We start from the raw sequence: 25,471 nt of genomic DNA on the forward strand, positions 1-25,471 counted from the left end.
AAATGTGAGAATGTGAGGGTCCGCAGGCACCATACTTGCCTATATATTTGTGGACCCATATATTAACCCTGTTGTGTAGGGGCTGCAGAGGTCATTTGAGGTCAGATTCTTGTAGGAACAAATGGCGAATGTTCACACCTGCATACTGAGCTATACTCGATGTGTGATCAAACTTTGGATTGCATGGTGAGATCCCTGATAGGAGCCAATAATGATGCTGGAACCTGTTACATCTTAATAGATAATGGGAGAAAACGAGAAGGACAAGAAAGGAGTCGGGGATCATGCACACATTAATTCAACAAATGTAGGTTCTATTGATAGGGTTAGGCATAATATCGACAGCATGTGGTTCATATCCTCTGCAAAATTCTGCGCGTTGTTTAAATCACTACCTCAAAAATAGCAATTTCTGGAGATATCTTCAGATCGAATTTAGCATCAAATGTGGCACCATTTTGCATCTAGCCCATCCTCCGTATGCGAAAATTTTCCAAAGGGGAGGGGGGCACCCCTCCCCCAGGACGGCAATCCGTATCCACCTAAGTGCCCCCCCATCAAATGCTGGTGCCCCCCCAGACTGAAAAGTCTGGTGACGCCACTGATCTGCTCATGTAAAATGACACAGTTTGCATCTTGTAATTACCACTGACAGGGAAATCTACCAGAGAAAGAGGGGTTGAAGGAGGGGTGACAAGTGTGGTGGGAGGATTAAGAAGGCCTGTCATGACTTAATTGGGTGTATCTGTTTTAAACCATTGCTAGCATATTTTGCAAGATTTTTCCACAACATTTTTTCACTACTTAACTGTTTTGTTATAATACTTAATTTGTATTTTTTTAAATGTCCTAAAGTATTTTAATCTTTTACATGTAATCTTCCTTATATTTATTATTAGTATTTATATTATTATTAAGCTTTCCTCGTAGGGTTAGTATTAAGTTTCACTATAAACAAAAGACAGATTTGTTGGTGCCGGTAATGTCCCATGTCCATGTTTCATCTGGTTGATTTATAATTTTTATATTTACTTAATATATTGATGTCAAAAAAACAATTGTATGAAAATTGTGATAGGTTAAAGTTGGAGTGATGGAAAACCACCAAAAGATAACTGGAAATAGAGAATAAGAAATAAATGACCAAATCCCTCTCGGAGGTGTATTCCATATCAGTGAAATATATATTATGAGTACAATCAAGTCGTAACGATATACCTTATATTTTTTAATGAATATTCATTATCTTAATTTATGAATATTTATAACTAATGGAAGGCAGAGGCTTTTTAAGATCCCTAAAGCTTCCGTCTAGTTATGAGTTAACGGAAATAAATAACGATACATGACACAGCTCTATGTTATTCTTGTATTACAGCAAAATAATTTCACCACTCGTGTGTAAAATGCCTCTTGGAAATTGTGTTTAACAAATGTAATGTAAACCCCTGAGTGATTAATAAACAGAAGCATGCATCCTTGTAAAAGGTGACATCGTCATTTTTCATCTCCTGTGAAGCAAGGAAGTTTAGAAATTTTGAGAAGTACATCTATGTACTAAACGACAACTACAAATGTAATAGTCTATGGAAGACATCACTTTTTCAGAAAACCTTTTCTGGCAATACATTTTGCTTTCCTCTGTGCGAATGATTCTGATCATTGGTTACATTTTTTTAACTGGTAAATCAGTCTTATTGTTTTCTGAGCATATTGCAACAGACCACAAACTTTATGTTGTGTTAATATTGATGACACTTGACTAATTATTTTAACATCAGAACACTCTCCACATCTGTCAACTTCTATTACATTAACATGACACGATCCCTATTAAAACTGGTAAAACAATGCAGCATAAGTAATAATAAGAATAATAATCAGCAGTGATTTTTACGACGCTTAAAGCGACCACAATTGACGGAGTAACCTGCAAGGGCTTATGGAGTGCAACTTACAAGTCGGGTGGCTTCCAATTCAACATTTTAACTCAGACTTTAAATCTTTCATATATAATATAGCACCTTGGAGGCACTCCATGCTTTTTAATTTTCTTTTGATAAGTTTTTGTGTAGTTTTCACTACATGACAGGACTACTATTAATTTTTTTAATTTTTATCTCCACAGCCTTTCCTCTCTGTCTTTGTTTTGTATATTACTTTTGCTTGCCTTATTTGTCCAATTTAACTGTCTTTCCATCTGTGTCTCTTTAATGTCTTCTTAGTTTGTTATCTGTTAAACTCTGAAGAAGATTTGGTGTAATAATGTTGATATTCTGCTTGACCAGTCTCGTCATAACGTTGACATGTTTGTTGTGTTGTGTCATAACGTTGACATGTTTGTTGTGTTGTATCATAACGTTGACATGTTTGTTGAGTTGTGTCATGAGTTGTGTCATGTTGACTACGTAGTATTATAGTTGGTTGCATGGTGTTATAATGTTGAATATTTGGTATCATTAGGTCGGTATAATGTGTGACATATCAATAATTAAGGTATGTGTAAATAAGGGTGGTTATGTTGTGTCCAGAGTAGACTGAGAGGGACCTTAATAATGGTTGTATTATGCCATAATTTAATTCCTGTGTGGAACTACCTGCTGTACAGATTCCATTCTCCACAGCCCAGCTTGTATCCTTTAACAAATTCATACTGTATGTCACATGCATACTTCACCCTCAGTCATAACATCTCCAAACACAGCTGTTGCATGCATGCAATATTTATGCATTATGAGTACAGGCTGCATGTTTCACAACATCTCTCACATTTTGTCCTCTGTTCCTCGGCTGAGCCAGAGATGATAAACTCCATCATCATTTACCGATCAGTTCCTTGGATTTAGCTGTAAGCATCTCGTCTGCCTTGTCGTTGTGATTCTCCAAGACTTGCTGCAGCTGTTTCTCCAGCTGGAATATCACATCCTTGGACGTATCACTTTTGCTCTTCTTGATTTTGGTAAGGAAGTTACCCCTCACGTTCCTGAGATTGACTTTGGCTTTATCACAGATAGATTTAGCTGTCTTGGCAAGGGTTTCTCTATGTTCCTTAGTTACTCTGACAAGAAATGAAAAGAAACAGTCAACGTACAGTATAACGTGTGGTCAAAGATCAGAAAACTGTCACATCCAATTGTCACTTTTTTGGAGTCAGTCATATTTTGCTGAAGGAATGTTAACTCAATTCTTTAAAAAGGAGAATTTAATTTTCAAGTATGATTGGTTCACGTAGCACTGCAGGATACAGAATTTTCTCTACCTTACATGGATTCACAAATTGTAAATCTGTAGGCTCATTATGTTGCTGCACCTGAAACTAGTGAATGATCACATTGCATTAGGAAAATGGTAAAGTTTGTACATTTAGGTTTCAATCCTTGGAAAAAGAAGGATCTATAAGAATTAACACGATATGGTGTTTCCTTTACTGTATAATACACAGAGTCACTTAATTTCCGACTTATTTCAAACTCTTGAAAGAATTCAGTTTAGTATCATATAGTAAACGTGTTATTTGTGACCCAAGTAATATTTTCCCATTGAGCTCTGTGTTACCTTCTGAGGAACTGCCCTAACGATGTGTATATTAGATTACATAGTCCGAACTCTGGTCACTTCAATTGATATAATATCACTTGTTCAAAGAGTCATCTCTCAAAAATATCAAGTTATATCTAGAAATATAACCTGGACTTATAGATGTGTATTTTTATAAACATTCTACAATATATATCAAAATTAAATTCTGTGCCTTAAGTCATCCTTTTAAGGAAAAACCTGATAACTACTTACTTGGGTATGGGTACAGTAATGACTGCACCTTGGACCTGAGGGTTAAGGTTCATCCCTGAATTCTGAAGAGCTTTGACAGCTGAATCAAGGGCCTGAGGGAAGCTGGACATGTTGATAGAGAGTGTTGTCGGAGTCTTTGACGAAATCTGGGCCAGATTATTCAACGGGAATTTACCATCCTTGGTGGTGACTTGAATGTGGTCTAAGGCCCCTGTAATAAGAAATGCAATGCATGCAAGTTCCAAACATTTAATGTTAATATTGAAGGTGTTTTGATGCATCTTTTAGCAGGAAGGTAATACTTGGCAAATTGTCTATTAACATGAGAACCCTTAATAAAACCAACTAAAAGTCCATAAAGCAGTTTTGAAAACTGCATTTGCAATTGACGTGTTATGAAAAATTTGGTTACCACTCGTTTTATGGTTAATATTGCAATTTGTCACATAATAGTAGTATATGGAATCTGTAGCTGTCCCCCCTCCCCCTCCTTCCTCTTCCCCTTACCCCTACTATCATAAACCATGGTTAAAAGAAACATCCCAAGACTTGGATTAGAACATTTAAGGCTTTCTAAGTACAGTTATATGTTATACTGTTACCCTAATCCAGAGGGCTATTTCCAAACATTAATGGTACATGCACAGTAAAATTACCATGTGAAGTTCTTAACGTCAACGTTTTAACAAACTCCTGCTGAAGATTCTCCAGAACTTTCTGCATTTCACCGTTGACAGCATTGAGATCTAAGATGTTTGGATCTGCTGATGAAGTGACATTTACTTTGGCTTTGTGCTTCTTGCCTGCAAGAGAAAATGGCATTCAATCTACTAACCACTTGAGGTCATTTTTGCAGGCAAGAATATTTACATATTTGGCAAATGGATTCAGCAACACTCTCCATAACCATATTACCTGTACATACCATACAGAGCCTCAATATTGATGTATTTTATGCAACCGAATATAAATAACTTTGATATTAAGGAAAATGCACACAATGGTCCTTCAGGCTTTGTGTGCAATTTACCAACACTATCAACTCCCCTACTCCACCCACCCCTCCTCCTCCAACAGAAAGGTATATTTTTACTAACATGGATTCTTCTTTTGAAGGTAATTAACTCCTACCATTTTATGTACTCGCAACTTCCTGCATACTAATGTTACCCACCAGAAGGAGAGTGAAGTACAAACAGAAGCAATTCTGGGATACAGAGTTCACTTCCAGCACAAGTGCACACTAAGCAAGTGATATAGAGTAAGATACATTAATAGAAAATCAGCTTCAATGTCATGAAACATGCAGTAAATACAGCATGAAACAAGAGAGGAGAGGAGAGGAGAGGAGAGGAGAGGAGAGGAGAGGAGAGGAGAGGAGAGGAGAGGAGAGGAGAGGAGAGGAGAGGAGAGGAGAGGAGAGGAGAGGAGAGGAGAGGAGAGGAGAGGAGAGGAGAGGAGAGGAGAGGAGAGGAGAGGAGAGGAGAGGAGAGGAGAGGAGAGGAGAGGAGAGGAGAGGAGAGGAGAGGAGAGGAGAGGAGAGGAGAGGAGAGGAGAGGAGAGGAGAGGAGAGGAGAGGAGAGGAGAGGAGAGGAGAGGAGAGGAGAGGAGAGGAGAGGAGAGGAGAGGAGAGGAGAGGAGAGGAGAGGAGAGGAGAGGAGAGGAGAGGAGAGGAGAGGAGAGGAGAGGAGAGGAGAGGAGAGGAGAGGAGAGGAGAGGAGAGGAGAGGAGAGGAGAGGAGAGGAGAGGAGAGGAGAGGAGAGGAGAGGAGAGGAGAGGAGAGGAGAGGAGAGGAGAGGAGAGGAGAGGAGAGGAGAGGAGAGGAGAGGAGAGGAGAGGAGAGGAGAGGAGAGGAGAGGAGAGGAGAGGAGAGGAGAGGAGAGGAGAGGAGAGGAGAGGAGAGGAGAGGAGAGGAGAGGAGAGGAGAGGAGAGGAGAGGAGAGGAGAGGAGAGGAGAGGAGAGGAGAGGAGAGGAGAGGAGAGGAGAGGAGAGGAGAGGAGAGGAGAGGAGAGGAGAGGAGAGGAGAGGAGAGGAGAGGAGAGGAGAGGAGAGGAGAGGAGAGGAGAGGAGAGGAGAGGAGAGGAGAGGAGAGGAGAGGAGAGGAGAGGAGAGGAGAGGAGAGGAGAGGAGAGGAGAGGAGAGGAGAGGAGAGGAGAGGAGAGGAGAGGAGAGGAGAGGAGAGGAGAGGAGAGGAGAGGAGAGGAGAGGAGAGGAGAGGAGAGGAGAGGAGAGGAGAGGGAAGAAGAAAGAGAGAGAACAGTGACAAGTTAAACATGCAATATCAAGAATCCTGTACTTAGATAAATGAAGTCCACGTTTAACTTTAAAGATCTGCTTTATTGGCTCCAATTATAACACGCTATAGCAAGGAAAGTTTTGTGGTTACGTTATCGACCTGCCACGTTTGTAAATTAACCTCTGGCGCTACAATGTGCCTGCATAGTTTCTTTACACCATTAGGTTCTTTGTGTAAACACAGTGTGGAAATATGTTCATGTCTACAGTGTAGTAAATCATACAGCGTTCACGAAAAGACCCGCCTCGTACAAAAAAAAATATGTGGCAGGTATCGCAGACTAATTGGTAAAAAGAAGTCATTTTACGACCAAGGCAGGTCGATTACGTAATATCAAGGAACTTTTTCATGATAGCGTAATATAGTTTGGGTCTATACAGCAGACCTTTAATGTACCTTTCTTAGCCATTTTCAAGGCTGACATATGTACTTGACAAAGATTGATGTTCCATAGAAGTGGTTCACAACGAAGAAGATATCTCCGTCTAAGGACAAGTTCTGTAACTGTAACAGAGGAAAACTTGAACAAGCCTTTATTCTTGGCTGCAAAATGTATCATTTTTATCCCTTGCTTCAAGGACGCCATGTTTCTGTACATCTGCAATAAAAGTGAAAGACATTTTATAAAAAAAAACTGTTATCTGTGTTGAGGCGTCTTTTGATATGACCAATAATTGTTTTGTGAGACATCTCGTGAATGTTTATTCAAGGGACTGAAAACTTAAGCAACAAGTTAAAAAAGTATTAAATCATATATGCTCACCTTGAAAAGGGTAAAGAAACCTAGGCTATTGCATCACTTATATACAGTATTTCTTTAGTACACTTACTACTGGTGTACCCTCATTCAACAGATATGACAACTTCGGCAACAACTTGTATATTTGATCCTGACTGGAGAGAAAAGATCAGATAAGAAGTGAATAAATTATCATCATGAACCAATAGCCTATAGGCCTAAACCATTTTAAAGGAAATCATCCTCTCTGGAGCTTCTCTCTGGAGAGTGATGCACTAAGAAGGTTCTTTATTTGGCCCCCAAGATGAAATTTGTGAATTGTATTGCATACTGCAGGGACATCATCAATAATGGCTAGGCTAGGTAGGTTAATGCCTTTTAATATCAAATAGCTTTATCATGCAGGGAGCTTTCAAATTATAAAATATGAGAGACACGTAACCCGTCTTGCTGAACCTGTGCTTCACTTTGTATTATTTATAGTAGTGACAATTCCTAAATACCCTTATTACATGAATGATTGCCTATGTGCCAAGCAAATATTACTACTTTAGTATTTTATTAACCCAATTGATGCATCACTATTTGCCAGGAATCAGGATGCAATTTGGCTGAGTGGCCAGACATGTATAGTAATATATATGGTCTAGGCTACTTTTCTAGGCTAGGCCTATACAAATTATCATTAGGCGATGGCAAAATTTCTGAGTGAACTGTTATTTTCAGTGAGGGAATTTCACTTGAGACTATTAACAAAATAAGTTCTAACGTCCCTCATTTCACATGATAATAGTCTAACTTGTAGTTGTACATAGCCAAACGAACGCCAAGATTTGGATCTTTCTTTGCTAGTAGGCTAGACTATTGGACGTGTTTCGCGAGAAAAACACGTCAGTGAATTTCATGCACTGAAATCTTCTTCATGAAACAATTTCCTTAAACTACCAATAAAGGTTCAGCTTTTTATCGAATATACGTTAGCGAGATGGCTACCACTGATTCAGATTGACGAAAGCGTCAGAATGGGGTTCCTTTTTCCATTCAAAATTTGAGGACCTGGTGGAAGCGCAGGCAGCACACAACTACTTCACGGGTTACAACGTACAAGTGTACAGCCAAAAAAAACAAAAAAAACACAGTACGTAACTGACAGCTTTCAAAAACGTGTTGGAATGAAAAAAAAATGGATAGTTCAGAATGGCAAGAGAGTCTTCATCAAGAACCCTCAGAAAAGGCGTAACACAAAAAGTTGCAATTCTAAAGCCTTCATGGAAATTTATTGACAGATTTTGAAAGTAAAACCGACTGAGGCAGTTATTCAATCCACGGTCCCCGCTTATCGTACGCTACTCCTTTACGAAACCGGTATTAAATGCCTTCTAGTGTTCCTACCACTTGACAAGCTGAAAGAGAGGACAAAAAGGAAAAAGTTAAAAACTGAGTATCAAAGCAATGGACAATCTTGTAAACCCGAATTAAATCTCCTTCCAACAGTGTAACTTCCAGTGTGGAAAGATTGAGACGCCGAAACCTCTCGTGAATAGGAATAGGAATATCCTGCGGTGACAAGTTCATCCAGTAGCACGTTTTACGTAGAACATTTCAAAATTCAATACATCAGCAGACCTACAAACAAGCAGCTTTTTTCAGGAATTTTTTCCCCGTAGTAAGATCATTTCAGAAGCAAAATGATTCTATCCAACAAATGTTTAATCTTCGTTTGTAAATTCTTTTAAGTGGATCACGGAATAAGGTGTAGACATATCTTCATCATTGGAGGTCCGCATAGGCCTATCCCTTCGGTTGTGTGTACCATATATCTAAGGTGTATGTCATCTGATGTTGTTGAAGGAAATCTACTTCAATAATAGTTTGGGAGAATCCTTCGGCTTCCAATCTCGAAGAAGTTCTGCAAGCTACTGTCCTTCAATGTGAGTTTTACTATGATAATTTGTTTAACTCAGTTTTTTACATCACCACTCAGAACATTGCAAAGAAACCTCAGGTGAAGACATTTTGTTCTTTCTGTAACGTATAATTATCTAAGAATTAAGTCATATTTTAATATTGTTTTCCTGAATCTCGGGCAAAGTTTACCCTCCGTTTTCGATCACTGATTGACACACGGCCATTCTGCGTTGTCTCTGCTTGCTTTTATGACATTTTCAGTTTCTTACTTGCCCGAGTCAATCACATTTTCGAAAGAAACGGAAACACCAAGGACTCTTGTATCTACGTAATCTATAGTGTCTTGGGCCGTCTTAATTTGACCAACGCAGGTCTCAACTTCCTTGTCGTTTACTGTGATGATCCAGATCTTCGTTATTACAAGTATGACAGATAGTCCAGGAGCAGGCTTTTGCAGTAGTACCAAGGGCGGCGGAAGCACTTTTAATCTGGGGGGGGGGGGGGGACCAACGTCAAAGGTCACTTTGCAGAAATTCGATTGGACTGATGCAGCTTGATATTTAGTACCCTTTTTAACTCTTATTGTATTATCTTATTTGCGTATACACGTACATCACTCCAACGCCCCCCCCCCCCCCTTCAAGGAAAAAATGCATACTAGCACTGCAATATCCAATATGTAAATTGGGAAACAAGGAACAAGTTTTCTTTCGAGACAAAATGAGGTGAAATCATGCTAATTGCTAAAGTAGGAATCTGCCGAATTAGAGTTTATTTCTTGTTAAGAGCTTTAAAAATATTTCCATTCGAATAGCTTTGAGTTTGACCCACAGAAATTCATTAATAGTCAGGGCAGTAGCAAGGATTTGTTAAGTTGTAGGCACGACTATCTGAGCGGAGCGTTACCATCGGTTGGCGTGGAGCATACCAGAAAATGTTTGGTTTTACAAACCCCCCAGATGGCAGGAAACGGCCCTTCCCTAGTGTTGATTCTGGTTCCCTGGCCTCTAGCTTGCTAACTTGAGACCACTGATCTGTACACTTAGTGTACAGATCAGTGCTTGAGACACCTCATTCAATATCACTTTTAAACCCCCAAGAAACAAACGAGTTAAAATAGTACGTAATTCAATACTACATAATGTTTTTAAAATTAGCAAGGTACATGTACAGAGTAGTCTTACTTTTCAACTTCTGATACTTGTCACTACAAATATAGGCCAGAACTGTCTTTGTTACAACTATAGCAAGTAATTGTCTTTGATACAACTGTAGCTAGTAAATGTTTATCGAAAAGGCTGTTTTGGAACTTGTAACGCCGATCGTGACAACAACAGGAAACAAAGTGCTGCAGCTCTTTACATATAAAGTCTGTTAATCAACGATAGGCCCGGGCCTACAGTGCTACATACTGGCTACGCCCTGATAGTTCTAAATTAGGATTAGATCTCTTACTGAAATATCGCTGACCTAATAAGGTGATCAAGGGTACACTTTTTATGTAGAAAAGGGGCACCTTTTTAACCTGTGGAAAAGTGGGGAGCACGTGTCCCGCCGCCCTTGAGTAGTACTCGCTAACATATCTAACATGTTTGAAGCCATGCATCATGTTTGAAACTATCGAACCTTCAAAAATTGAAGGTCCTTAGATACGATCTAGTGCAAAGTTATCCCAGTTTCATAATTTTCATATAATATCATATCATCAGCAGATTTTGTTTCCGGTTAGAAATATTCTTTTACGTGTTCTTTTATCATATTATATCAGAAAGACAAACATAGTGGTCTTTTACTATTTTCCAGTAGGATGTTTCTTGATTATTGTCCAATGTTTGGCCTTTAATACATTTGAAAAACTTAACTGATGGACAATATAAACTTTCATATTTAGCAGTTTAAAAACTATTTATAGGAAGCGCTTATCACGTACGATTGCTAGCTTAGCTTCAAATCATGCTGTTCGTGCAACAACTTTTGACGAATCATAGAAAGGATGAGAACGCACGTTGTCGTTGTCGTTGTGCATACGGTTTTTGACACTCCAACGAGTGCGGTTAGGTAAGCTATATGTATTTTATTACGTAGTGGCCAATTTGTAGGCTGGTAATAGGGAATGGGCTAAATTTAGCTAATTGCATCTGCCAACTAAGTAGCTGAATCAGTAGGCGTGAATGTTACTACGATTATAATCGAGTTAACGAAGCTGACGAGTGTTCCAGATGAAAAGAGCATTGACAAATTACCATTCTAAAAAACAACAGTTTTTAACATTTTGACGACACTGAAAGGGGGGCAGGTGCTCCCCCTGGCTACGTCCCTGCCTGGGCTTAGTTTAGTTTAGTATAGGCTTGGAGTAGGGAAAAAAGGATCAGGCAGGACACTCAAGTCCCTATCAACACTAGAAGAGAGAAAACAGAAGACACAAACAATATTGATTAAGTTTGGGAGGGAACCGCAAATTTATCATGGACACTTACGCTACCTAAGATTGTAATGCAACATTGTGGGACAATCTTTAACTAGACTACTCTTAGAAAACTCTTTTTCGTTTCTTCAAAGTAGACATTCTGGTTTGCAATTCTTTAGTTAAGTCCGCGAGGAGATATTGTAAGCAAAAGCTGTATATGACCGCAATATCCTTGTATATAGGCTAGATATTTTGTATCCTTCTGTTCCGACAAACGGCAAAATGCAATGTACGTCTTGAAGGCGAAACATTGTAATATCAAAGAAGTCATTACTGAGTCTTTGACAAGAATTTCGTTTGTTCAGGTAACCCGTTTTTCTAACGAGACTATATATCCTGAAAGAAGAGCTTTATACAGTTTTCATTGTATTGTTACCGTTAGGTACAGGTATATGGCGGCCATATTTGCATCCGGCACAAGGAATCGACATAGGCCTTTGGAATTTAAATTTAATTTAGGGTCTTTGGTCATCTTAAATAGACATCTACCCTAAGTGGCTTATATACCACTATAAATCTACGTGTACTAAATATATATATATATATATATATATATATATATATATATATATATATATATATATATATATATATATATATATATATATATATATATATATAGGTCAATTGAAATCGGTATTTGTCAATATAAATCGGCATATATGTCAACCAAATATACAAATACCGATTTAAATTGACTTATTCCATTTTAAATGGATATACCATTGATTTTCCCAAGAACATATTTGATATCAAGTTTCGGGAATGATTGGCAGACCGTCTGTATTCAACATATACTAAGTTCCGGTTCAAAAAGCTTGTAACCTTTAAAGTTATGTGCTTGTTATCATGGTTTACCGGAATTTGGTTAGACTCTCGTAACTGCAAAGCTTTCAATCATTCCCGAAATCGTTGATATCGTTGATATGACGTTAGTCGATGTTGTGTATATAATTAAACTGATATATGCCGATTTCAAGATCTACTTTATTGGATCCAATTAAAGAACGATATAGCTAGGAAAGTTTTGTGATTACGTAATCGACGGTCGTAACTCGACCTCGTGCTCTACAGTGAAGGATCCTAAAATTGCATATTTTGTAACTTTAGCCCACAATTAAAAGTCACACAATGGGTGATATAATTAGGTAAAAACTTACACAGTTTTCAGTGAAAACTAACAGTTTACATTAGCTTTGTTCAATACAAATTTTATTGCAATTCATTAAAAGGCCAATAACTTGCTAATTATTTAGTTATATCGATTGCTACCCAATCCATGACTTGTCAGAAGAAGTAAAGAAAACTCAACACCGAACATTAAAGAAACAACGACATCTGGAATTAAAGAAATATATAACATAGAACTTCTTTGCTAACCATAACATATGTCATATAGTAAATCATACTTTAAGAATGAAAGCACTGCGTAAAAATGTATTTCTATCAATCTATATAGGTGAAAGCTCCGAATTATCATTGTTGTCGGAAAAGTAAGCTTTAGTCATTTTATACCTACCATATCACGATCAAATTTGTATTGTGGTGACTATAGGGTGCTTCTTTTTACACCCGTTCATGCTCTAATAGGATAAATCGAACAAACGTTTAGATTTATTAACATAATGCATGTTACAGGTCTTAGATAATAAACCACTCAATGTTGACATAAATCTAGGTTGCTTTAACGAAATATTCTTTTATGCATACACAATTCAAATATTAGAATAATATAAATGTAGGTTGCTTTGTTTTAATAAAGTTTTTTTACTGCTTACACCAGTCAACTCATTACAGTGATAAACATTTTTATATAAGAATGACATAAAAATGGATAACATCGAAAAAATAGAGTTAAAATGTCTTTGAGAAGTCATAAAAATGATTAACTGCTTCAAAAACAACAACAGTAAACAATAACAACGGGTACTTGATAACGTTTAACTATATATGCTATAATCGGATAATTTGTATGCATACACTGTTCAACCCATTTGGAATAACATAACTGTTATGTAACGAATGCAATAAAACATATGATGATATAGGTATTAACCATAACCACGACTTTGTCGTATTTATAAAAAAAAAAAAATTCACCTTGTGTAAACGTGTTATACACCACAAAAGAAAATCAATTCATGTATTCAAACATTATCTGTAACTAAGAGGCATTCTTAAGAATGAAATACCATTAACTCCGAATAAATCAAATCAGTAAAAACTTGTTTACACTATAAGGGCGTCGAATATATACATAATGAAAACAGTTTTGTATATGTCCTTTCTATTGCCTCCAAACTTTTACAGTAGGATGAAAATGTACGAAAAGGTTTAGTCATTGAAATCATTCAAAGTAGACATTTACAACTTCAGGAGTTTAATTTTTATGTGAAATCTTCATTAGATGGCAATTGTTTGAGAGTATAACAATAACTTAACGAAAATCCTTGAACGGTATCCTTCCAAAATGAAGCCAATACGGTAACTTATTGGATTATGCTGACGAAGTCGAGACCGATAGGTCTTTCGGATATGCCAAAGAAATAATAAGTAAATAAAGTAATATAAAGCTTCCTGTAATCGAGTGTAATACTTTATATGTTCATACATTTGTCCTATAGCAAAAAAAACTTTGGGGTTACGATATCAAAATGTGCTGTACTCTTGTCATGAAATTATCAGATATTGGATTTAATTGTGGAGGAAAACCTGCATTAATTGTATTATACATCATTATTTTACAACATAATGGACATTCGAATAATCCAGGATTCGGAAATCCAATTGTTTCACTACTCTTTCCATTCAATACGCTCAGTTTAAGAAGGACGTATGAATTGAACAAGGCTTATGTAAAAACTCCCTCAGAACTGTGTATTTCCTTTCTACAGAGTGGGCATAAACTTCTTTCTCCTTCCAGTGCAAACTGTGCAGCACATTCAACACATGCGCATAAATGTTTGCAAGGAAAATATACAACACTTTTTTCTCTTTCCAAACAGACGACACATTTCTCGGTCTCCTCCGTACTCAACAAAGAAAAAATGAATCCAAATAGTTTGAGTGTTGCATTCTGACATGGGAGTAGTGTAATCTTCCACACTGTTTCAACACAGCGTAGCAGTATCGGTTCCAATTGCTTTGAATACCTTTGCAGTACTTCTTGCCTTTTACTGTAGCTTTCGTACAATAGTATCACAATACAAGTAATCACTCCACAGCCAAACATTAATTCAGCGGTTTTAAGGAACGCCGACAAGTTTGAATCAGCTACGGTATCAGCACTTGAAGTGTATCGACCACTTTGTAATTCAAACACGAAACTCTTTAGTACACGATCAATAATCATGCAAAAAGCGCTGAAAATATGAGTGAGAAGTAGAACTACCACATAGAAAATCGTTAGTAGCAGGTAGCAAACTAATTTCAAAACATTTAACGCAAGGCCATACGATTTCCAGGCTGTCGTTAAACCTACGCTAAACATACACAAACCTAAGAAAACATCACCATACCGCACTGGTGTTAGTATCTGAGAACTAAAGACAGCTACTGTGAAGAAAATACAGCTTACCGTAATACTTTTAATACAGGAAGTCAGAAATACCACGGTTCTTGAAGTGAAGGAACCAGTAGGCTCCAGCTTTGAGTAATTACGAAATTCTGTAGCGAACAAAAACACATCAACACTGGTAGATGCTACCATAGCCAAGTACAGTATGCCTGTCATATTTCTGGGCAACTTCATGTTAGTTTTGCTTCAGCGTACAATAGACGGTTCTGAAAGTTTTTGAATATGTGGCAGACAGTGTTTATAGTACTGAAAATGTTGTGTATCCTACATTCATTGGTCTTTATAGAAATTGATATCAAGATCGGTGAAATGTAAACTTTGGCCGGTGGTCTACGTCTGTTAATAGCAGCTTCCAAGTTAAGAGTCATGCACGATCTACTTCCGTTTCTAAGTGAATCTCAGTGTCCCCTGTCGCTATATATTTCTTTGGAAGAAGCTGTAGTATGACTCCTCGCTATGAATACAAAAAAATAATAGAATGAAAAGAAGACAATTTTTTCAATGCATTAATTGAATGTTTATTCAGATGTTTTTCTTTTTCGTTTTAACAGGTCTGGAACCCTCGCTATGGCAAAATGTGCTAATGTACAATGCTATAGCTTTACAAGTTACAATCAATTTATTATGTGTAAAAGAACCAAGTCACTACAAACTTGCCAGTACAATATACCAATGCATTACATATGTGAGGCATTGACCATTGCGTATAAAGTTACAATAGTAACTATATAAATTCTGTTTCGACTGAGCCATTTTGCGTCGAAAAATTGCATAATATTTTAAGAATACGCCACATTAGTTACTCCAGTCATACTTTAAAATGTTGTTTCAGGACATGCATATAGTTAAGTATATCATGTCTGTATATCAATACATACAAAATAGCCTTGAACTGTATAGCTGTCAAAGAACGTTGACAAAATGTAAGACACAAATACTAAAATTCACAGGCTGCTTCTCGGAAAAAAATGTCAACAGTGAGTTGTTTTGTCTTTATCACACTCGTTGCGATCCATATCATTTATTAAGCACCATGAAGTACCATAGTAACCAGTTCTGTGATGGTTTGATATGTAAGGAAAAAATTGCCCGCCATGTTGGAAATTCCAATAGCTAGTGCCGTATTTTCAGGGCAGTGGAGCATGCATTCATATGTGTAATATAAAATAACGTAACATAACATGTGGATAATCAGGATAACTACAGTATAGTACCTTAGCATTCTGAAAATATCAAACGAGGTAATTTTCAAGTTAAAATGTAAACAGTACTTACAACTAATGAAGATTCAATGTTAAGTGCACGGTATGATTGCAATCGCATCCTGTAATTAATGTATACACATTATAGTTATATACTGCACTATAGGCCTATACTGATTCATACATACGACTATACGTACTAGATAATATCTGAGCTATATAGAGGGAAATCCAAATTCCTTCATGCTATTGCCCTAGTTCACACCGGACTGTAATCGTGCAAATATTTACACATGATTCAGGCTAGGTCATGCATCAATGATTTTATTCGAACGTTTCTATTCAAAATTTTAGTTTGCACAACTTTATAGATATACAGTTATACTGTATGTAGGTTACTTAGGATATATCACAAGAACTTGCTCCAGTAAAGAATAAGCCTTACAGCAAACTTTTCAACAATTTACACAATCTGGCAAGCGTATAGGTCTATGTGTTACGCACATACTTACACCCACCCAAGTAGTAGTAACAAAATTTAACCCCTGATCGACCTCGCGAGAGGTCCTACGGGGGATAATAGATTTGTTATCAAAGAAAAGACAACGTATTTTAAATTTTTTTTTGAAGATCAGTTGTCAGTGTATAATACATTGAATTTAAACACTGTCTGTTACAGTGAACGTCATACACACAGCATTTCCGTACGGAGAACAAAAAACAACCACAAATCTAAATGATAGATCTAATTGTCATGACCAACTTCCACAAACTGCTACGACAAAATCTCATGTATTTTGGGAGATATCACAGATTTAGTGTTTCTTCACAGCATCATCGGAACACATGTGTTTCAGTTTATGTTTGTCTTTGTTTATTACAAGGTTTCTTATCTGTAATGGAACATTTTGAAAATATTGAGTCTCAGTCTTTATATGACCTAATGATTGCATCTGATTTCAGGCATCAACACATGTAGTCTCATTCTACCTTGAAAGCATGAATAGAAAACAGAGAGAAAGCAAAAGGATTCAGGTCCTATAGTGACGAACTCACAGATTTTCAAAATTACTGCTCCCAGATACCACTATAAGATATCTCCCGAACGAAAAATGACAGTGTGTACAGGCTGTCTAAGGGTACTGTAAGTTCACAACGATCTCTGTAATTGTAAGCCAAAGATGATGGTTGTCTTTGTGTCCCCTTTTTAAAGTAACTCTAAACAGAAGCAAAAGGTAGTGTCGCTTGAAGGAGCCAACTTTGAGTGACGAATGCCTTCATGCTAAAGGAGTGCCTATAAAAGGCTCATGAGCTTTTGAAGTTCTTGACTATTTTCATCATATCTAGCAATATTAGTATCACCTAATATAAATAGTCCATACAAAACGGTATAATTTGTGATTGCAGCCAGGCTGTGATATGGCACTATTGACCTACTTACAGTTTTTTTCCCCCTACTGTCACAAACAATATTCGTCGATCAGAATGAACGGAAATTTCGCTTTTGTAAGATGGAACGATAATTTACTACGTTTAAACTGCCGTTATGAATAATCTCTCCCATGTAAACGGTCAGTCCCCAACAAGCGAGTTAATGAGCTAAGAGAGCAGTTTTCTTGTAGCCCCGCCCCTAAAATTTGGTCAGACGTGTGAAATTTCGCGAAACTGCTTGAGACTTACCCCTCTGGTGTAAAAGTGTCAATAATGCAAAAAATGGCGTTTCTTGCCACCATAACGCGGTAAGTTTAATCCAAAAACATTTATTTTTCGTAATAAAGCAGTACAAATTTTTATTTTCGTCTAACTTTCTGATAAATCTCCATTTAATTTGGCGCCTTTTTTCATGGCTCCAAAAAGTGCCGTTAAATTTGCCGTGAACTTGACTTCGTTACAGGAGAAAAAATGCATATTTTTAGTAAAAGTGGCTAGATTAGACTATGCTCTTTTCATTGATACCAAATTTGCGATTGGAAATGCACTAGTCTTGTCAATAACCAACGTATTAACTTACGGCAAAACACAGCGTTATTTAATACAGATGTTAGGACCAGGGAGTTGTTATGGAAGTAGAAATGCTCATCTTCTTTCAACTCATTATTCAAGCTACGTGGATGAAGTGTAGCCTTGGAAAAAATACCTCGCACTAACCACGGCAAAATACCACCCCTTTTCCATGGTAAACTGTGGTACAATACCACAATTTGACTGGGGTATTTTGGTCCTATAAATGCGGTTTACCACAGATTTACTATAGTACCAGATCACAATTTACCATGGTTTTTATCACTTTCTATTTCATATTCACCATGGTTTTATCTCAAATTTGCCCCATGTGTACTATGGCATTACCATAGTTTTACCCTAATTAACCACAATTTTACCCTATAGCTATACCACTGTTTTACCCGAATGGTTTTAACCTAATTGTACCACAGTTTTACCCTTATCAGAGTTGTATCCCAATTGCACAACAGTTTTTCCTACGTCTTAATTATAATCAGCACACCATAAGTCATACCTTAAATTTCACCCATTGGTGGATTGTATCATAATTGGCCTAGTTGAAACATACAACAGAGCAGCTCATACTGTATGTTATGATGTCGTATGTATATTATAGCATACTATTTTATATGCACCAGATTTGGTCCATAAGCTGCAGTCAAAACATGCATGACAACATATAAAGGCTAAACAGTTTTACAGTATATGGTATGTACAGTTTAAGTCAAGTAAAATAAGTATGTGCCATAATTTTATCCCATAGGACTACTGTGGCAAATTTACCATGTGTTACCCCAATTTAACCATAGTTAACCGCTGTAAGACTAGGGTACATTTTTTTGCTGGGAGCACATATACATAATTTCTTATATCTTATATAGGGTGATATATTTCTGTAGGTTTCATTTCTGAGGTTCATGTACTTTTTAACTGTTGGACCAAACTTTCTTGTCAATCCTGGCCTTCCATTTAAACATTCAGTCCTACTGCGCGCTTTACCTCAAGTCTTTTCATAGTGTTTAAGCTTACTAAAACTTACTAAACCTTACTAAACTTACTAAAATTGTACGATCTCATTAAAGTTAAGCTTGCATTATTTGCCTACAAGACCTGGAATGGATTACTACCAGCTGCCTTTGACTATTCTTTAACCAGTAACAGAGATGTACATAATCATAACACGAGGCATGCTAATCATGCCCACTATAATCTCTACAATACCACCATTGGAACTTTAAGCCTACAAAACCGTGCAACAAAAACAAGGAATCTTCTAACGATTTAAAGAGTAAAAGGTCAGTCACATCCTTTAAGAAGTGGTTATGTAAGGAAATAATAGCTAGTTACCGACTACTACCAAATTATACATGTATTTAATTACTATATATATAATGAACATTTAATTTGTATTTATATTTATGTTTATGTGTTTATATATTTTTCTTTTCTTTTCTTTCTTCTTCAGGGAGTCTTCCACACTGTTGAGCTTTTAAGCTTTATGGAAGACTTCCCTCCACTTTGTACTTTTGTGGAAAAACAAATAACAAAATGAAAGCTATGTTCTGTTGTCTTGTTATTATTCTCTAACAGTTTTACGTATCAATGTTTTATGTAATATGAACGAGAAATAGAGTGGCAACCACTGTCTTTTTAGTGGGTGAGGTAGAGTTTGTCTGGCTATTTTTAGGCCAAACTGCCCTCTCAGGTGTCATATTTCATTTCCTGTTGTGTAACATGCATGTTTCCACGAAACTAGTTATGATTGAAAATATACCCAGTAGTATATTGTTATCGTTGATATGACGCTATTCGATGTTGTGTATCATATTTAAACTGATATATGCCGATTTAGAGGTCTGCTTTATTGGTTCCAATTAAAGTAAGCTATAGCTAGGAAAGTTTTGTGATTACGTAATCGACCTGCCACAGTAGCAACTCCACCTCAGGCTATACAGTGAAGGATGCTGAAAATGCATATTTTGTAACTTCAGCCCACAAAGTCACACAATGGGTGATAAAATTAGGTAAAAAACTTACACAGTTTTCAATGAAAACTAACAGTTTACATTAGCTTTGTTCAATACAAATTTTATTGCAATGCATTAAAAGGCCACTAACTTGCTAATTATTTAAGTTATATCGATAGCTACATCATGCTTGACTTGTCAGAAGAAGTAAAGAAAACTCAACACCGAACATTCAAGAAACAACGACATCTGGAATTTAAGAAATATATAACATAGAACTTCTATGCTAACCATAACATATGTCATATAGTAAATCATACTTTAAGAATGAAAGCACTGCGTAAAAATGTTTTTCTATCATTCTCTATAGGTTGATGGCTCCGAATTATCATTGTTGTCGGAAAAGTAAGCTTTAGTCATTTTATACCTACCATATCACGATCACGTTTGTATTGTTGTGACTATATGGTGCTTCTATTTACACCCGTTCATGCTCTAATAGGATAACTCAAACACAATTTTCGATTTATTAACATAATGCATGTTACAGGTCTTAGATAATAAACCACTCAATGTTGACATTAATCTAGGTTGCTTTAACGAAATATTCTTTTATGCATACGCAATTCAAATATTAGAATAATATATACGTAGGTTGCTTTGTTTTAATAAAATTTGTTTAATGCTTACACCAGTCAACTCATTACAGTGATAAACATTTTTATATAAGAATGACATAAAAATGGATAACATCGAAAAAATAGAGTTAAAATGTCTTTGAGAAGTCATAAAAATGATTAACTGCTTCATAAACATCAACAGAAAACAATAACAACGGATACTTGATAACGTTATAACTATATGCTAAAAAAAATATTCACACTATCCTATGGGATATATTTTATGCTTACACTATTTAATCCATTTAGAATAACAGAACTGCTATGTAACGAATGTAATTAAACATCTGATGATATAGGTATAAACCATAACCACGACTTTGTCGTATTTATGAAAAAAAATTAAAAAAATTAAAAAAAAAAATTCACCTTGAGTAAACTTGTTATGCACCACAAAAAAAAATCAATTCATGTATTCAGCATTATCTTTAACTGAAAGATATTCTTAACAATGTAATAACCATTAACTCCTAATAAACTAATTAAGTAAGAACTTGTTTGCGATGTACGGGTGTAGTATATATATACATAATGAAAACAGCTTTGTAGATCCTTTCTATTGCCTCCAAACTTTTACCGTGGGGTGGAAATTAATGAAAAGGTTTAGTTTAACTAAAAGATATTCTTAACATTGAATACCATTCACTCCGAATAAATTAAATCAGTAAGAACTTGTTTGCAATGTAAGGGTGTAGTATATATACATATTGAAAACAGTTTTGTAGGTCCTTTCTATTGCCTCATAAACTTTTACTGTGGGTTGAAAATGTACGAAAAGGTTTAGTCATAGAAATCATTCAAAGTAGACATTTACAACATTAAGAGTTTAAATTTAAACGATGTGAAATCTCCATTAGATGGCAATTGTTTGAGAGTATAGCAATAACCTAACGAAACTCCTTGAACGGTACCGTAAAAAGGGGTAACTTTGGCAGGTTTTAGGCTTATTTGTCGAATAAATAAAGAGTATAATAATAAAAAAAACACGTTTCTTATGTTTAAAATGAACATTGGCATTCTTAGATATTTATATAGATCAAATTTGATGTAAATATGTGGTGTTCTTAAAACTTATGTGATAAGTAAACCCCAAAAAAAAATGATTTTTCATTTGGGGCAACTTTGGCAGGTATATACTTAAACAATAGTATAAAAAAAGAAGAAAAAAAATATTCAATCAATTTTTTGCAAAAGTTTATTTTTTGGACATTGAGGGGGCTGGGATTCGAAGAAAAACTCTCAAAACCAAAAATAATACTTAGAGCGGCAATGGGAGCTTGCACAATATTTATGCAAATTAGCACATTATTTCCTAGTTTCAATTGTTAACAAATTATTTCAAATAGTATCTATCATAATAATCATGTTGAAAAAATGTTCTACCCTTTATACCCCCAAATATCACACGAAATCACAATATTGAAACACTGTCGAAAATAGAGTGCAGTCGGTCGATTTAATAAAACCCCTTAACTGCCAATATTACCCCGGGTGCCAAAGTTACCCCGTTTTACGGTATCCGTCCAAAATGAAGCCAATACGGTAACTTATTGGATTATGCTGACGAAGTCGAGACCGACAGGTCTTTCGGATATGCCAAAGAAATAATAAGTAATAAAGTAATATAAAGCTTCCTGTAATCGATACTTTATATGTTCATACATTTGTCCTATAGCAAAAAAAAAACAAAAAACTTTGGGGTTACGATATCAAAATGTACTGTACTATTTTCATGGAATTATCAAATATTGGATTTGTGGGGGAACACCTGCATTAATTGTATTATACATTATTATTTTACAACATAATGGACATTCGAAGTATCCAGGATTCGGATAATCCAATTGTTTCACTATTCTATCCAACCATTCAATACGCTCAGTTTAAAAAGGACGTATCAATTGAACAAGGCTTATGTATAAATTCCCACATATCTGTCTATTTCGTTTCTACAGAGTGGACATAAACTTCTGTTTCTTTGCCATCCTTTTTGCCGTGCTAACTGTGCAGCACATTCAGTACATACGCATAAATGTTTGCAAGGGAAATATACAACACTTCTTTCTCTTACAAAACAGACGACACATTTCTCGGTCTTTTTCTCCGTACTCAACAAAGATAAAATGAATGAAACTTGTTTGAGTATTGCATTCTGACATGGGAGTGGTGTAAACTTCCACACTGTTTTAACACAGCGTAGCAGTATCGGTTCCAATTGCTTTGAATACCTTTCCAGTACTTCTTTCCTTTTACTGTGGATTTTGTACAATAGTAGCACAATACAAGCAATCAACCCAAAGCCAAACAGTAATTCGGCGGTTTTAAGGCACATCGACAAGTTTGAATGTTCAGCTACGGTATAAGCACTTGAAGTGTATCGACCACTTTGTATTTCAAACACGAAACTCTTTAGTACACGATCAATAATCATGCAAAAAGCGCTAAAAATATGGGTAAGCAGTAGAACTACCACATAGAAAATCGTTAGTAGCAGGTAGAAAAATAATTTCAAAACATTAAACGCAACGCCATATGATTTCCAGGCTGTCGTTAAACCTACGCTAAACATACACAAACCTAAGAAAACATCATCATACCGCAATGGTGTTAATATCTGAGAACTAAAGATAGCTACTGTGAAGGAAAAACAGCTTATCGTAATACTTCTTAAACAGTATACAAGAAATACCACGGTTCTTGAAGTGAAGGAACCAGTAGGCTCCAGCCATGAGTAATCAAGAAATTCTGTAGCAAACAAAAACACATCAAAACTGGTAGATGCTACCATAGCCAAGTACAGTATGCCTATCTTATTTCCGGGCAACTTCATGTTAGTTTTGCGTCAGCGTACAATACCGGTAGTTGGTTCTGAAAGTTTTGAATGTGGCCGCCGGTATTTATAGTAATGATGTTGCGTATCCTACATTAATTGGTCTTTATAGAAATTGATATCAAGATCGGTGAAATGTAAACTTTGGCCGGTGGTCTACGTCTGTTAATATCAGCTTCTGTAAGTTAAGAGTCATGCACGATCTACTTCCGTTTCTAAGTGAATCTCGGTGTCCCCTGTCGCTAATTATTTCTTTGGAAGAAGCTGTATTATGATTCCTCGCTATGAATACAAAACAAAATAATATTATAAAAAGAAGACAATTTTTTTCAATGCATTAATTGAATGTTCATACAGATGTTTTTCCTTTTCGTTTTAACAGGTCTGGAACCCTCGCTATGGCAAAATGTGCTAATATACAATGTTAGAGCCCTACAAGTTACAATCAATTTATTATGACTGTGTAAAAGAACCAAGTTACTACAAACTTGCCAGTACAATAGACCAATGCATTACATTTGTGAGGCATTGACCACTGCGAATAAACTTACAATAGAAACAAATGTTCATAATAAATTCTGTTTCGACTGAGCCATTTTGCGTTGAAAAATTGCATAATATTTTAAGAATACGCCGCATAGTTACTACAGTCATACTTTAAAATGTTGTTTGAGGACATGCATATAGTAAAGTATATCATGTCTGTATATCAATACATACAAAATAGCCTTGAACTGTATAGCTGTCTAAGAACGTTGACAAAAAGTAAGACACAAATCATTCCTTGGAAAAAAATACATTTTTTTTTCAGTAATATGTTTTGTCTTTATCACACCCGTTGCGATCACTGACCTCTACCAGTGGTAGAGGTCAGTGGTTGCGATCCGTATCTTGATTTAAGCACCACGAAGTACCATAGTAAGCAATTCTGTAATGGTTTGATATGTAAGTATATAATTGCCCGCCATTTTGGAAATTCCAATATCTAGTGCCGTATTTTCAGGGCAGTGGAGCATGCATTCATATGTGTACTTACCATAACATAAAATAACGTAACATAACATGTGGATAAATCAGGATAACTACAGTATAGTACCTTAGCATTCTGAAAATATCAAACGAGGTAATGTTCAAGTTAAAATGTACAGTACTTACAATTAATGAAGATTCAATATTAAGTGCACGGTATGATTGCAATCGCATCCTGTATGTATACACATTATTGCTATACTGCACTATAGGCATATACTGATTCATACATATGCGACTATACGTACTAGATAATATCTGAGCTATATAGGGGGAAATCCAAATATCTTCATGCTATTGCCTTAGTTCTCACCGGACTGTAATCGTGCAAACATTTACACATGAATCAGGCTAGGTCATCAATGATATAATCGAACGTTTCTATTCAAAATTTTAGTTTGCACAACTTTATAGATGCACAGATATATGTAGGTTACTTACGATATATCACAAGAGCTTGATCCAGTAAAGAATATGAGCCTTACAGGAAACTTGTCAAAAATGTACACAATCTGGCAACCGTATACAGGCCTATGTGTTACGCACATACTTACACCCACAAGTAGTAGTAAAGACGTTTAACCCCTGATCGACCTCGCGAGAGGTCCTGCGGGGAAAACAGAATTGGTATCGCGAGAAAAACACGTTAGTGAAATTTCATGCACTGAAATCTTCTTCATGAAACAATTTCCTTAAAGTACCAATAAAGGTTCAGCTTTTTATCGAATATACGTTAGCGAGATGGCTACCAGTGATTCAGATTGACGAAAGCGTCAGAATGGGGTTCCTTTTTCCATTCAAAATTTGAGGACCTGGTGGAAGCGCAGGCAGCACACAACTACTTCACGGGTTACAACGTACAAGTGTACAGCCAAAAAAACAAAAAAAACAGTACGTTACTGACAGCTTTCAAAAACGTGTTGGAATGAAAAAAAAATGGGTAGTTCAGAATGGCCAGAGAGTCTTCATCAAGAACCCT

The 25,471-nt window shown here is 36.2% G+C and overlaps 1 protein-coding gene across 5 annotated transcripts; it reads right to left on the reverse strand.

Annotated features, from left to right (window-relative positions):
- Positions 1-1,402: 1,402 nt before the first annotated feature.
- Positions 1,403-25,344, reverse strand: LOC139964039 (ribosome-recycling factor, mitochondrial-like). Of its 5 annotated transcripts, XM_071965359.1 has the most exons (6): positions 25,242-25,344; positions 6,486-6,687; positions 4,449-4,595; positions 3,793-4,003; positions 2,770-3,058; positions 1,403-1,511 (listed from the first exon to the last, which is right to left on the reverse strand). In XM_071965359.1, the coding sequence occupies exons 2-5, from the start codon at positions 6,685-6,687 to the stop codon at positions 2,818-2,820; spliced, it is 801 nt and encodes a 266-aa protein (XP_071821460.1). In that variant the 5' UTR covers positions 25,242-25,344; the 3' UTR covers positions 1,403-1,511; positions 2,770-2,817. The 5 variants fall into 5 exon arrangements, with proteins under 5 accessions (XP_071821460.1, XP_071821455.1, XP_071821458.1 ...); XM_071965354.1 differs by having other exon boundaries at positions 1,403-3,058; XM_071965357.1 differs by lacking the exon at positions 25,242-25,344 and adding an exon at positions 7,822-7,966 and having other exon boundaries at positions 1,403-3,058.
- Positions 25,345-25,471: the final 127 nt, after the last annotated feature.

Source organism: Apostichopus japonicus, chromosome 22 (assembly GCF_037975245.1).
Source record: "Apostichopus japonicus isolate 1M-3 chromosome 22, ASM3797524v1, whole genome shotgun sequence".
Lineage (NCBI taxonomy): Eukaryota > Metazoa > Echinodermata > Holothuroidea > Aspidochirotida > Stichopodidae > Apostichopus > Apostichopus japonicus.